Genomic DNA, 15,806 nt, shown 5'->3' on the forward strand with positions numbered 1-15,806 from the left:
CATTATACCACAATAAATCTGTTAGACTTTAATCTGTCACAAGACTTTGGTTATCTGTTCATTGGGGACTTTTGATATATAGAGCTATTCATTACTACTTAACACTGTTGCACCGCTAGAAAAGCTCAGGATGTCCAAATAATATCCTTTGGACTAATTACCCATTTCTCTTATCTGTCTCTCCTTAAATGGGATTATGCTGATAAGAGAATGGTCCTTTTTCAAAATCAAGATCGAGATCAATTAAGTTATCTCTTATTTTCACCAGAACACTCCATTTTTTTTTACTCTTTTAGCAACAGATTTGCATATACATGTGTGTATAATCATATTCCTTTGAAATATGACAGCGACTTTAAGGCATTATTTCTTCAAATGTGATGATACAATGCCTATATCCTGTTTTTGGAGCTTGGGTGCTAGACTTAGAGAACTATTTATCTCTCAAAGAGCTCCGTTTAATTTAATTTAATATTGGATTTGGTAAATAATCTCCATAGAAATCCTCAGAAGGCTATATTTATAGTTGTGACTCCTTTGCTGGCTCAGTCCTGCTTCCAGATTGTGAGGGGATGGGCAGTCATATAGTTCTCATTGGCAGTAATATGTTTGGCAATTTTGAGTGAATGGACAAGTTGCACAGCTTTTATGGCACCATATAGACTTTTAGAATTGGTTGTGTGGGGTTTTTTTAAAAAAAAAATTAAAATAAAACAAAGACAGGATTATTGAATTTCTGGAAAGATCCTTGCCTCTTCATACTTGACTGAAGCTGCTAGATGTCAGGCTTCACTATTTTTTTTTAACTTGAAGATTGGCATAGAGTGAGGAAAGAGTTTGCTCTCTGTGAGTGGACTGAGCTGTCTTTGTCATCTTGAATATCATTGTGCTTTCTTGCAGCTTGTGACCTTATGAACCATGGCATCCTTGCTCTTGTCAGTTCCATTGGCTGTACGTCAGCAGGATCCCTTCAGTCCTTGGCAGATGCTATGCATATTCCTCACCTCTTCATCCAGCGGTCAACAGCTGGGACTCCTAGGAGTGGCTGTGGGACCACCAGGAGCAACAGAAATGATGACTACACGCTCTTTGTCCGCCCGCCTGTCTACATCAATGATGTCATCTTGAGAGTGGTCACAGAATATGCCTGGCAGAAATTCATCATTTTCTATGACAGCGAGTATGGTAAGTAGCATTCAGTATAGCACTGTATATAAGGGGTTACTGAAAATCATAAAACGTGATAATATTATTAAGCACAATCGCATTAGGAACTTTAAAATTTTCCATGAGATTGCATTGCTCTCTAAGCATTTTATGACAACATTAGCATTTCACAATCCTTACTGTGTGTGCTTTTTTAACACCACTCTCTATTCCTGAAAGCCATCAACTTTTATGAATTGTCTTGATAATTCCTCTGATAAGTGTTAAATTGAATTGCTAAGGGTATTTTTTCCCCCATGTGGCATGAAGCAGAGCACTGGAGCCCCTCATGCATTTGATGTTTCACATCACATATGGATGTTTGAAAGAGTTTGAAAGAAACAACTGAATAGACTTGCCAGCCAATTTACATATATTATGTTCATTTTAGAAGCCATTTTTTTTAAAAAAAGATGATAACAAGAAATGCCAAGTAACCAAACTTTTGCTTACCTTCTGTCATGCCAATATTTATGTAATATCATTATACTTTTTGAGGAAATAAATGATGACAATTTTGGGGGTACAGTTGATTAATTTTCTAAAGGTTGTGGAATAGAAGGTCTAGGGAACCATGTGGTACAGTAGTTCAACTGTTGGTCTAGGATAGAGGGACAACAGGTTTAAGCCCCTGCTCAACCTGAGAAACCTATTGGGCAAGTCACACTCTCTGAGACTCAGGAAAAGGCAAGAACAAACCATCTCTGAACAAATTCTGCCAAAACTCTGTCATAGGTTCGCTTTGGGGTTACTATACATGCATCAGAAATGAATGGAAACAAGGAAAAGTTTGGTTCATGTCCATCACCAGCATGAAGCTTAGTTTAGTTGCTTTAAGGCCCCTTCCACACAGCTGTCTAAAATCCACACTGAACTGGATTCTGTGGCAGTGTGGACTCAAATAACCCAGTTCAAAATAGATATTGTGGATTATCTGCCTTGATATTCTAGGTCAGGGGTCCTCAAACTAAGGCCTGGGGGCCGAATGCGGCCCTCCAAGGTCATTTATAAGGCCCTTGCCCAGGGTCAACCTAAGTCTATAATGACTCAAGAGCACACAACAACAACAACAACAACAACAACAACAACAACAACAATCCTATCTCATCAGCCTAAAGCAGGACCACACTTCCCATTGAAATACTAATAAATTTATATTTGTTAAGATTGTTCTTCATTTTAATTATTGTATTGTTTTTAATTTTTTTGCACTACAAATAAGACGTGCTGTGTGCATAGGAATTCATTCATTTTTTTTTCCAAATTATAATCCAACCCTCCAACAGTTTGAGGGACTATGACCTGGCCCTCTGTTTAAAAAGTTTGAGGACCCCTGTTCTGGGTTATATTACTAAACAGTTCTGTCCCGGGCTACCTGTCTGAATGTATCTTCCTCTACAAACCAGCTCGGAGACTAAGATCATGTGGGGAGGCCCTGCTCTCAGGCCCACCTTCCTCACAAGCTCTGCTGGTGGGGACGAGAGACAGAGCCTTCTCAGTGGTGGACCCTTGGTTGTGGAACTTCCTCCTTAGTGACATTAGATTAGTCCTCTTCCTATTAGCCTTCAGGAGGAGCGTCAAAACCTGACTCCAGGAACAGGCTTTCAAAAAATAGGGCAGTACAGTAATCTTAATGTGGAATTATGTGAAATTGATTATGGAATGCCTTTAGATCTTGAACACTGGATGGCGTGTTTTAACCTTGAATGTATTTTAATCATGATTATTATGTTGTAATTTTAATCCAAACCATTTTTAGGTGAATTTTGTATGTTTCGAGGCACTGTGTAAGCAGCCTTAAGTTCCTTCCGGGGTAGAGAAATGTGGGGTATAAATAAATAAATATGTAGAAAGGTCCTAAATCCTTTGGAATTACAAGCACATTTTTATAGTATGCTTGAGTTTTGTTTGGCAAAAACACACTCTGATCTTAATTATCTTAACTAGCCTATGGAGACCTGTTTGTTGCTACGTTTGATTGACAGAGTGAGAAATTCAACAGATGATCACAGAGATAACCAGTGAAGGAGTCACACAAGTATGTTGCTGTGGGCCTTCAAGCCATTCCTGATTTGGGGCAGGTTTTTATCTACAAAATTTTCTTGAAGGGGGTTTGCCATTGTCTTCCTCAGGTACAGAGAGAGTGTCTAAAGTGCCTAGAGTCACCCAGTGGGTTTCCATGGCCAAGTGGAGATTTGAATCTTCATCAGGTCTTGAGTCCTAGTCCAACATCAAAACACAATTATAATGTCTTTCAAATAGAAACGATATCAAGCTAAAGCTTATATATAATGCCTGGACATAGTTAACCTTTGCCAATATGGTATTATAGGTCCACACTCCCAATATCTCTGACCACAGTCCAGAAATCATTTAGAAATTTTCCGTTTACTTCTAGCACATTCAAGGGGAATCATTTGGAATATCCTTTTCATCTTAACAGACAGAGATGTTCAAGATTGGAACTCATGAAAAGAATTATAATCCAACAATATTGCAAGGATATAAGGTTGGGTAAGCCTGAGTCATAGCATATGACAAAAAGTAAAACCTCTTCTGAATCTATTTGTCTGCAATCTTGCAGAGTTAATCTTCTTAAAAGAGGCTCCCATGTCTTCAAGTTGCCTGAACATGCAAGATAAAACAAAAATCACATATCTATTAGCAGCATAAAAATTCAGATTTGGAGCCACATAGAGTCAAAATGTGTCTGAAACAATCCAGACTGAATTGGAACTAAATCCAGATTGCCAAATTGGATCCCCAAATTGAATTATGAAAATCTGGATACTCTTAAAAGTTATGACACAAGTTTTATCTATCTAAATTAAATGAAAGACTGCAGCTGGGCTCTATTAATTTTCACCAATCCTTTGAAAATCCTATGTAATAGCTTTTTTTAAATTTCACAAGTGTTAAGGAGTAACAACTTTTTGAAATATATACTTATTTGAGGGGAAAGAGATGTTATTGAGAACTTCTAACTCAAGAGGATATAGTCACATGGAGCCCCTATGTCAGCCTATACAACTCAGTAATGTCATTCTAGCCAAGGATGACTGGTTATTGGTCCCCCAGAGCCTGTCAATGCTGGTCGAGTCTTCTCAGCTCAGGCTGCTAGGAAAGGCATCACAGAGAAAATATTTTGCAATGCTTCCCTTCTGAAGCCTACAGTTTGGAATATTGAACCACATGCAGATCAAAAAAAGGCTATTGTTATGTAAATAGTGTGTTTTATTGAATAGAGCACAAAAGCTAAACCAAAGCATAAAATATCAGCATACCATACCTACTGAAGTAGTCTTTATTCAGTGAGACTTGCTACACAGGCAGTTATATACACACACACAAACTGTACCCACCACATTGCTGTGGCCAACCTTCCCTCACTCCTTTCTTTCTCTCCTTCCTTCCTTCCCTCCCTCTTTCCTTCCTTCCTTCCTTCCTTCCTTCCTTCCTTCCTTCCTTCCTTCCTTCCTTCCCTCCCTCTTTCCTTCCTTCCTTCCTTCCTTCCTTCCTTCTCTACCTCTTTCCTTCCTTTCCCTCCCTTTTGCTTTCCCTTCTCCTTTCTCTGCTTTCTTCCTTCTCTTCTTCTTACTTTCCTTCCTTCCACACAGTCCTATAACCCTGAATATCAAGGCAGAAAATCCTACAATATCTGCTTTGAGCTGGATTATCTGAGTCCACACTCAAATAATGTGAGAATTTCTGCCTTGATATTCTGAGATATAGCGATGTGTGGGAGAGCCCTGGGTTATCTCAGTCTACACAGCTATATATTCCATGTGAAAGCTGGTAGTGCAGGATCTTATTCAGGTGTGTGGAAGGGGGCTTACATAAAGATGCAACTGAAGAGCAAACCTAGAAAATGGATCTTGTTCATAGCTTGAAGGCTGCCTGTAATTCTACAGGGTATCTCTTCCTTTGCCTTCCTAAAAGGTCTGTACAAAACCATCCCCACTAACACGCACTACTCTCAGGAAGCACTCTGTGGATGCTCAGGGGCGGCCTTGACCTGCTCAGGCTCCTCCTCCTGTGGGAAGGATCTTCTTTCTCTCTCAATCATTCTCTCTCCCTCTCCCTCTCTCTCCCCCCTCTCTCTCTGCGGGTCTTAAGCGCTTAACCAAGTGGGTGACACCAAGCCCAGAAGAGAAAGTGATGGGATGGGAAGGGAAGGGGAGGGAAGAGATCACTAGGGATCATCCAGCCCAGCCCCTTCTTCCATAAGGGGGAAGCACAACCAAAGCACTCCTGTCAAATGGCCATAAAGGCTGTGGTTATTATTATTAATAATAATAGTATTAGAATCCTAGTGTAGGAAGAGACTTCCAAAAGCCAGCCAGTCCAGCCCCTTCTGCATTAAGGGGGAAGCACAACCAAAGCACTCCTGACAGATGGCCATTCAAGACTGTGAATAATAATAATAATAATAATAATAATAATAATAGAAGTTCACCTGCATTTGGAGAGCATTGTGAAGCCTAGCAATGCTGGATCTGGACCATACTGGGGAGGAATACTCAATATGCCCAAATGTGAACACTAGTGGAGTTCGGGGAAGACCTTGACATTTGGGAGTTGGTTGGATTTATAGGTGATCTGCAAAGAGCAGTCTGAACTCTGCTGCAGGGTGGGGGGAGATGGCAGGCCCTTTGCTCTCCCTCCTCACATGCTGCCTTTTTGTGCCATTTTTGGCACTGTGTCTATGTGTGTATGTCCTTGTGTGTGTGTGTGTGTGCACTCACCTCTTTCTCCCCCCCCCCCCCCGTATCTTTCACATCTTTTTGATGGAAGTTTGAAAGAGAGCACCATGTGCCAGGGCTGAGAGGCAAAAGGTGCGTGACTCCTCCCCTCTCTGTGTCTCTTCCCTCTCCCCTCCTCCGTAGCCCAGATTGAAAAGTCTTTTTCTCTCTTTCTCTCCCTCCCCCTCTTTCTCTCTCTTTTCTTCCTCCTCCTTCCTGACCTTTTGAGACCCAGTAGCTCACGGCCATGCTGGTGCTCCGGTAAGCCTGTTCCTCATGGAGCACAGCATGCTGGGTGGGAGGGGCAAGAGCAGAATGAGTGGTGAGGAAGAATGGTTGGGGATGGCTTTGTTTACACGGATGTACTGTGTGGTCTTGTACTTTTTAAGATTTTAAAGTTATTTTCACTTTCTTTGGGTTTTTTTAAAATTGTTGGTCATACCTTGGGAGATGATTATGTGTCCCATCTTCTAATGCATTATTCTTTATTTGAAGTGACCTTTTGATTGAGGGGATGAATGATCAAAGATTACTAAATTAGGCATGGTTTAGCTTTCTTTGTAGTTAGAAATATGTTCGAGGAAATTTTTCAGTGCAAAATTCACAGTATCTTCAGCATTTTCTTAAAGGAAGAGTAACTAAGTTTCTAAAGACCAAACCTTTGGCGCAATGCAATGAGGCAAAATGGTGTCCTGAGATGGTTTTTAAGCAACTTTTAATGTGAACATAAGTTATTTTAATGGTTGTATATATGTATGGTCTTATGTCCCGGCATTGAATGTTTGCCGTATATAATATGTTGTGCTCTGCCCTGAGTCCCCTGCGGGGTGAGAAGGGCGGAATATAAATGTTTTAAAGAAAGAAAGAAAGAAAGAAAGAAAGAAAGAAAGAATCCATTTCACTGCTATATATAGAGACATATAATAGGCATTAAGAGCCCCTGGTGGCGCAGTGGGTTAAAGCACTGAGCTGCTGAGCTTGTTGATCGAAAGGTCGCAGGTTCGATTCCGGGGAGCGGCGTGAGCTTCCGCTGTCAGCCCTAGCTTCTGCCAACCTAGCAGTTCGAAAACATGCAAATGTGAGTAGATCAATAGGTACCGCTCCGGCGGGAAGGTAACAGCGCTCCATGAGGTCATGCCGGCCACATGACAACGCTGGCTCTTCGGCTTAGAAATGGAGATGAGCACCACACCCCAGAGTCAGACATGACTGGACTTAATGTCAGGGGACTACCTTTACCTTTACCTTATAATAGGCATTGTAACAAGTACAACTTGGCAGTATCATTTGACTATAACACCATAGTCCTATGGAGACCTGCTCACACATATACATGATTGAGGTCAATAGAACTTACCACCAGGTCCAGAATGCTGGCTTTATCTACAAAGTGCTCTTTGATTCAGCACATTCAGTCTTCTATATGTGATAGATTGCATGTATTTCCCAGTGCTTTCATTTACGTTCTTCTCTTTCAGTTTGCTTTTAGAGAAGAAAATGTGACTTTAAAAAAAGCATAACATAGGTAGACACCCATATTGGCAATCAAAATGTGTGTATATTTACTTTATTAGAAATTATGCACTTTCTTTGTGTGGATTGTTTAATTTCTGAATTTGAAATACCAATTGGCATTGTTGAAATTATGCCTACAAATATCCTGGTTTGATGATGAAGAAAAATAAAGCTTTGGGTGTTTGCAATAAATTTCACTATAACAAAGTAAGCTGGAATCAAGAATATCATGCTAGTCCAAATACCTCACATAGTACAAAGGGACAGCATTCATTTACATATCCATTTATCAATGCCATAGGTTTTAAGTTCAACACACTAGAATTGCATTTGACTTTTATCTTGCCTATCAGTAATTGCCTTTCATTAGAGGAGTGATAGTGCATAATTTATATTTGGAATTATGCATTTCTACAGGGCGCAATATTATTTTCTTTCTGTTCTGCTTTGTAGAAATAGTCCAAATTATTTTTGAATGCAAGTGGACCTATTGATTTGATTTATTATGGGGGCAGAGAAGAGCCATACCTATTATTTCTGGATGATAGAAGTCTCCCGTCTATTTAAAATTCTCATGCCAACAAAGAAAATAGAAGCCTTTGAAAGAAGTTATTTTTGTCATATAAGTCCTAATTAGCTGTTTGAGAGGAAAATGACTCTGAGAGCTCACTTCAGTTTTATGGAAAAGCAATACCATCAACTGCATTTCAGATGAAACTTTACTATGTGATGAGTATAAGAACAAATAAGCAGAAAGGCCAACAACCATTGGAGCATCCATTTTAAATCAGGGTCAAAGTAAATGTGATACTTGGGGTTTTGCCCCTTAATAAAGAGCTGGCACGGAGAAGGAGTGTGCGCCAGATGGAAAACATGGCATGGGGAGAAGGGCACTTTAACTCTTTGGCCCTGTCAACTGTCTTGGTTGGAAATTCTTCTTTTCCAGGAGAAAGCCACTTGTTTATGTTATTGGTCATGACTCCAGTCACTGGTGATTTCAGGTGGGATGGATGGATGGGTTGCCAGGTTTTCAACATAATAATATGGAATAGCTCTCCGTATTCTCAAACCAGCTCAAGCATCCACAAGTCTATTGTGAGGAGAGAGTGTCTCTGAACTCTGTGAGATTTCAAATTTCCTGGAAATTCCCAAGCTCTTAATAATCTGATAGGAAATGTATGTGATGAGCACACTGCTTCGCTTCACTGGAGAGGAGGCAGATTAGGTGGCCCCATCATGGCAACTTTAGTCACAAGGTGCAGTAACCCGGCTTTTAGGATATAGCCAAGTTGTGCTGTTGTGAGCATTGTCACTACATTTATTTATTATTTTATTTGGAACATATAAAGTTCCAAAAACTTTATTTGGAACATTTAAAGTTCTTATCTCAACCTCCAAGAAGGGACTCAGGATGGCTACCAACAGGCAACAATTCAATGCCAAAACAATAAAACACATCATAAAATACAATCAAATGCCTAAAAACTAAATATCAATATATATTAAAACAGGTCACCAGGTTAAAAGATATATGAGATTTAATCTTATTCTGAAAGATATATGAGATTTAATCTTATTCTGAAAATGCTAATGAGGACACTGGGGAAACATTTTGCTCCTTTCCAAGAAAAGCCAGTAGGAGACACAGAAATTTAGTCCAAGTTAAATGGAACGCCTTAAACTTTTGCTATACTAAGAATCCATTCTGTTCATTGCACTGAACATCCAGAGATTGGAAGGAAATATTCTTGAGCTGTCCGTGACTATGTTAGTGAACTTTTCATAAATTTGAATGCATATATCTCCATACAAAGATATAAATAAAGCTTCAATGCATTGGGGATGGAAAGAAGAGCATCTGTTATGAAAGGGAAGAAATTGGATTAAACTATCTCAGTTAAAGTAGTTTTTCACATCACTGAAACTTTTGATGAAGAAAAATCAAACATGTACCCATTTGTGATATATACAGGATTTTTTAATGAAATAATATGACTTTTCTTCAGTTAGGTCTTTGTCTTCTGATACTGCTTGGCATGTATATATTTGAAATCATACAATTTATCATAGTTGCAAATTGTTCATGAAGAAACATTAATTATGAGTTGTGTGCCATTTTACTCTAACAGCGTTTTATAGATTGATATAAAGATACAATTATTTTTAGTGTTTAGAAACAGTTGCATTTAAAGTTATATTGATGCTCTAACTGACAAAAATGTTCAGTGCATTGGTTGAAAGGTGAAAAGAGTGGGATCTTTTCTTGAGGAATACATTTTGTTTCATTTCTCATTCTGTTTTATGTTGACTATATATTATTTTAGGTTCTCCTGGCATTTTGTGCACAAACGAAAAGGGCAAAAAAATCTGTTTTTGTCTGCAGATTCTCTTCCTCTCCTACTTGCCTTGGAGACAAGCAATTGTTGTCGAAACTCCTTGTTTTAGAGGTTAACGTGTAGGGTAAAGGTTCAGGAGTGAAAGAAATGTTATTAAGATTGTTATTTAGAAAAATGAAAGTTAAAAGGGAAAGGCTTATAATGAAAGGGTATGAATACTGAATCTTTTATTTAGGGTAAGGGAGCAATCTTTCCTGATCTTGTCAAGGCAGTATTGAAATTGACCATGGTCCTGAAATTTGTTTTAAACAAAGGTTGTATCTTAGAAGATAGAGAAATGCCTTGAAGTTTTCTATATCTGAAAAACAGAAATCGCATTGGAGATCTTCAGAAGTTGGCATTCTGCAGGGCGAGCTTGCTCACTCTCATATAAATGTATAGGTCATGTGCATTCCAAGCAAACACACTGAAATGAAATTGCTTATCCTTATTTTTACTAGCTTAGCTGCACGAGTAAAGATTAGCAGGTAATGCTGGTAAATCAAGGATCCAACTTTATTTTTTAAAAGAAATGCATTTTTGTCCTCCTAACCCATCAGATGTATTCAAAGAATGGATCCCTTGAATCCTTACATCTTAATTAAGGACTTTATTGCAGAAGGCAGGCAAATCAGCATTGGAGTTGGCAATGGTTCCTATCAATCTATGACATGCACATCCCACTGCCAGTCTGCCTGCTCCTTATAATTATTCCATCTCTACCTACTGATAAAACCCATCAAGAGCCCCAATCCCAGAATATTTCTATCACCTACCTTGGTAGGATGGCTTCCTTCTGCTTCTATGCTGACATAGGGGTAGTAAAGTAACATCAGTGTGGGATTCTCCTCTCAACTCACCTCAACAAACTTCTGATCACACAGGTTTCTCTCTTCAAGTTTCACCCACTGTGAAACCATCACACGAGGAATCCTTTTCTTCTCTGTCTCCATATTACTTATTTTTTAATCAGGGAAAACTTCAATATCCAAAAGCCAAAATGTCCCTTGACCTGTCCAAAACCCCTTACATCAAAGAAGACTGACACCACTGTAAAAACACTTCTTTCCATGGAATAAAATTGCCCTGACCAAAGCCCTTGCATTAAAGGAGACAGGACGCAGTTGGAAAAACTCTTCTTTCAATGGGATTCCTTGCCCTCCCCAAAGCCCCACACACCAGAGGCAGCAATGTCTCCTCCCAATTTTAAAACCTTTTTTCAATGGGATATTCCCCTCTTCTGTTTGAATTCCTCCCCTTAAGTAAACCAGTAGAATGGAATCTTCTCTTTTTACACTCCTTTCAATTTGGTAGACTCCCTCTAGAGGAGATCAGCACACAGGGATTGTGGCGCAGCTGGCTGAGTGTCAGCTGCATTAAGATCACTCTGGTCATGAGTTCGAAGCCAGCCCGGGCTGGAGTGGGTGCCAAGCCATTGTGTAGCCCGTTGTCGACCTTTGCAACCCGAAAGACAGTTGCATCTGTCAAGTAGGAAAATAAGGTACCACCTTGTGTGGGAGGCTAAATTTAACTAATTTATGAGGCCATAAAGAAAAAAGACTCCGGGGAATGTGGAATGCGGAAGAACTTCATCGGTGTCGTTGATGGACAATGAAAAGCAGTAGCTCCCCTGGCGGCCAGGAAAAAAAAGTTAAATAGCCTCGGTGTATTTGTCTGTTAAATGTTATTTGTCAAACTGGCATTGAATGTTTGCCATATATGTGTTTACTGTAATCCGCCCTTCTCACCCTGCGGGGTGAGAAGGGCGGAATATAAGAACTGTAAATAAATAAATAAATAAATTTTTAAAACTCTTTTTTTAGTAGGACCAAAACTTTCGTTAAACCACTTTAAACAGCAGAAGGATAATGGAGCACACTTCACAAAATGGAGTTTAATTGAGAAATCCACCAATTCCTATGGGACCTAGATTACTATTAAGGAGAAAATGTAGTGACAGCAAAGTGGTGAAGAAATGCCTTTTTTTCATGTCACAGAAATGATTCAACATGGTCAATCTGTCAGATCCCTTCACATGTGGTTTTTTTTTTTGGCATTAATGATGGTTTTGGCATGCACCAGGGGCTCAGAACACGATTCCTCCTTTTAGCACACTTCATCTCCATTTCAAGGATGAAGGACAATTTATGTTACCCAGAAGTTGGCAAACATCATGTGATGGGCTCCATGCCTCTTTGCCTTGAAATGAAAATGAAATGTTTTGCAATGGGAACATGCTCCATGTGATGAGGACATAAGCCTCCTATGTATAGTTGTGAGCCTGTTCTTTCAATATTTGCATGTAACAGAGACCTAACAAAGATAAAGGAGTAAAATGACAATATTTCCTCTTCTATAGTCTCTCAAAATACGTTCTAAAGTGTAGAAGGGGAAATATTGTCATTTTACCCCTTCTACACTTTAGAACATATTTTGAGAGACTATAGGCCCAACAGAAAATAGAAAAAAACACCCCCAGTGGCAAAAGGTATTCTATCCAGTATTTTTAATGGTTGCCTGGTTAGAATGTAGCTGATTTTCTTCTATTTTTCACCTTGCCCTCTTATATTCCGTATATCCAGAACCTTGGTAGATCTCTCTGGCTTTGGTGCTTATCAGTTGACAGCTAGAACAGTGCTATGTATTATTTGTTGTATTTGTGTGTTAAAAACTCAGATTGAAACCACAAATAAATAATGAAGTGTCTGGATTTTGAAAGGTAGATTGTCATTTAGGATATTCAAGAATTTCCTTATTTGCTTAGTCTGTAAAATATATTGTAACTATAGCTAGAATCAAGGCTCACATATATTTAAGCCGGGTGATTGAAGATGACATAGCCTGCGTTTACAATGAAATAGTCAAATGAGCATACCTGAATATTGCTCCAGCTGAATGAATCCATCAGTGTTCCCTACTTGCTTGCCTGCTAATAATGCACCACCTTGAGTGTTCAGGTGTGAGAAATTAATAAGGTACCATGCAGCAGAGGGACATTGTGTTGCTTGCACTCCAGGCACTTACATCGTGGGTATCATTTTTTAATTTCTCCATCTTATGAGCAAAAAGAGCTCTAAGAAGAAGTTGGGAAGGTCAAAGCTATAGGGGTCGAATATTAGATATTTTTGCCATGAACATAAGAAGGCTCTCTTTATTTATATTGGATCTTCCACCAGTGTTAAGTCAAAATAAAATTGTATACCAAAGAAAAAACCATTTCTCAAAAATCTCAGTAAAGTAGTCTATAATTACAGAAATTCATTCAGCCAAGCTTTGGGCCGCTTACCAAGTCTTGCACTGTTTCACCCCTAATGTGCCATGAAAAGTTCAGAAATATTTGATTATAGCCACAGTTTAGTATTACATGCAAACAAACAAATTATATTGTTGAAAGCAAATTATAGCTAGTGTCACAAGGAATAAAGAATTCTGACTTGATTTCTTCCTCATTTTCCCTTCCTTGACGGGAGAGTTTGGTCTTACACAATTTCATGGATATATCTTTGTAAAAAGAAAATGATTTCAAAATTCAGTAAATTCAGCCTTGTCAAAATTGAATAGTTTGGGGTGAATTGTTTGTATCTTAAAGTTTAATCTTCCTGTCCTGTTGTGTTTGCTGTATGTGCATGCTTCACTTCAGAAATGCATTGTCTTATGCAATGTAATGTTTACTCATAATATACAGACTATGATTTGAAAATGTTGTCTCTATTTTCTCAGAAGTGGTATCTCTTCAGGGGGTCAGAGGATCCTCAAAATGATATTTTGCCATTCGTAAGGTTAATCTCAAGTGAAATTTGAACAATGGCCACATTTTTTTCATAGCCCTAGTTTTAGTTATGATTTATTGAAACAAACCATGACTCATGATTTTGGGCAATTTCAGTAAACCAGTCACAGCTGTCTGTTCTTGATTTGCCCCATGTTGCAGACATCACTTCTCAGCTCCTTAGAAAGTCTTTGGATGGGGCATCGCCAAAAAGAAAAGGTGGGTTTTTCGGAAATATCATTGTCAGATAATGGAAATGATTCTTATTGATTCTTCTTGCCAAAATATGGTATTCAATGATATGAAGTAAGTATGCAAAGAACATTCACAAATTTCTCATTTTTGATAGAAAATGATGTCTCCATAATCAAGGGACACTCCTGAGAGTGATGAGATCAGCTAAATGTTTTGTATGTCAAAATGTTTTTTTCTGAAAAATTGATTTGCACAACAAGCAATATTTGTGCAAACAATATTTTGTGCCTAAAATATTATTTATTGAACAAAAGATATTTCACAAATATGAATTGAGAAGAATCATTGCCATTCCCATATAGTATTCACAGCAAAATAATCAAGAAAAGGGACAAATCAATAAAAACTTGGATAGCAGGAACAAATAAAAATAGAATTTCCAATTCAATATTTTACTCTCCAGAAGGAAACAGAAGGTGTGTGTGTGTGGGGGGGGGGGGGGGGTAATTTACAAAATTATTTTGAGGCCTGCCAGTTTACAAGATTGATAGAATTCGATTTTGAGGATTCAAGAAGATGGGCAAGAATTGAAAAAAAAAACAATTAATGGATGGGATCATTGCTTGTGCTTAAAAGGATGGATAGACAATAAAACTCAAAAAGATTAAGGGGGGGGGGGCAATGATCTCATCCCTGGAGTGCTGCAAAACATGGCAAGGTAAATTCCCAATAAATAAAGTAGATATACTTCCAGTAGGGTTTCTAGACAATAAAAAGGAACAGATATTTGGCAAAGTAATAACAAATTTGAAACAAAATGGAATGAAATTGATAAGAGATCTCCTAAACCCAGATGGGACAATTAAGGATTGGTAGATGATAAAGGGCAAATGTGGTCAATGTAACTGGCTCTCTTGGAATGAACTGAAACAAAAGATCATGAATTGGAGGAAAAAAGAAGACCCCAAAAACAAAATTTTGATCAAATTAGAAAGTGAAAATTAGAAAAGGAGAAAGGCCTGATGGGATTCGTATAGAAGAAATTAGTTGGAAATCAATATAATTTGAAACAAACATTGGTAGAGATATGGAAAGAGAACCTGAATAACAATGATTCAGACATTGAACACTGGACCAATTCAATAAAAAAATATCAAGTACATAAGGAACAGAGAGGGAAAATACTGACTAATACAGAACCCCAATTAAATTAGCGCACATAACTAAATCAACCACAAAATTGTGTTGGCACAGATGTGGAAAAATTGGCTCCTATATCCATATGTGGTGGAAATGTGACAGTGTAAAAATATATTTTATTTATTTATTTATGTGTATTTCAAACTTATATGCTGCCACTCCCCTAGGGCTCGGAGCAGCTTACAAGAACAAACTAAAATCTAACACAAATTAAACAACACATCAAAGATCAAAAGCCTGTCGAAACAAATATGTCTTACAAGCCCTGTGGAAAGCTGATAAATCCCGCAAGGCATATAATAAGGTAAAGAAGGAAATGGTAGAATTAATAGGGTATAAATTGGTTTTGAATTTTAAAAAAGAATTTTTCACTCAGAAATTAGACAAGAACAAAAACGTCAAAGATTGGGCGGGAGGGAATTATAAAATACATGATAGTTGCCGCCCAAGCAACTGTGGCCTTGGGGGGGACTACGTCCTTGAAAGAAGAACCAAATATACATTATGCCAAATCAAGAATTGGGTTCTGAAATGGGGAAGATTGATAGATAAAGTTGAAGGAAAAGAAAAATATAAAGAACTGAACCATTCTCTTTCTATGATTGATCAATCAAAATAATATTTCAATGAAGGCAACTACTATTCCCAGAGGGTGGGTGTGGGGAGGAGGCATGTAAAATCGATAGACACAAGTGGGAGATAAAGGTGGAATAGGCAAGAATAAGAACACTAAGAAAATAATATTTGATATGTATTCTGAAAGGGTGATGGATTGTGATATTATTCTACCTGTGTCCGCAATAA

General features: G+C 38.3%; 1 protein-coding gene across 3 annotated transcripts in view; it reads left to right on the forward strand.

The window, feature by feature from the left end:
* Window positions 1–15,806, forward strand: part of GRID2 (glutamate ionotropic receptor delta type subunit 2) — a 1,028,529-nt gene that overhangs the window by 571,281 nt on the left and 441,442 nt on the right. For all 3 annotated transcript variants that reach the window (XR_009631647.2, XM_060779233.2, XM_060779232.2), the window contains exon 3: window positions 901–1,185. Coding sequence is in view for 2 of the 3 variants with exons in the window: in XM_060779233.2 (XP_060635216.1) it covers window positions 901–1,185 (285 nt within the window). In the remaining variant the exon portion in view is untranslated. The remainder of the gene's footprint in view (window positions 1–900; window positions 1,186–15,806) is intronic.

This window comes from Anolis sagrei, chromosome 5, assembly GCF_037176765.1.
Source record: "Anolis sagrei isolate rAnoSag1 chromosome 5, rAnoSag1.mat, whole genome shotgun sequence".
Classification (NCBI taxonomy): domain Eukaryota; kingdom Metazoa; phylum Chordata; class Lepidosauria; order Squamata; family Dactyloidae; genus Anolis; species Anolis sagrei.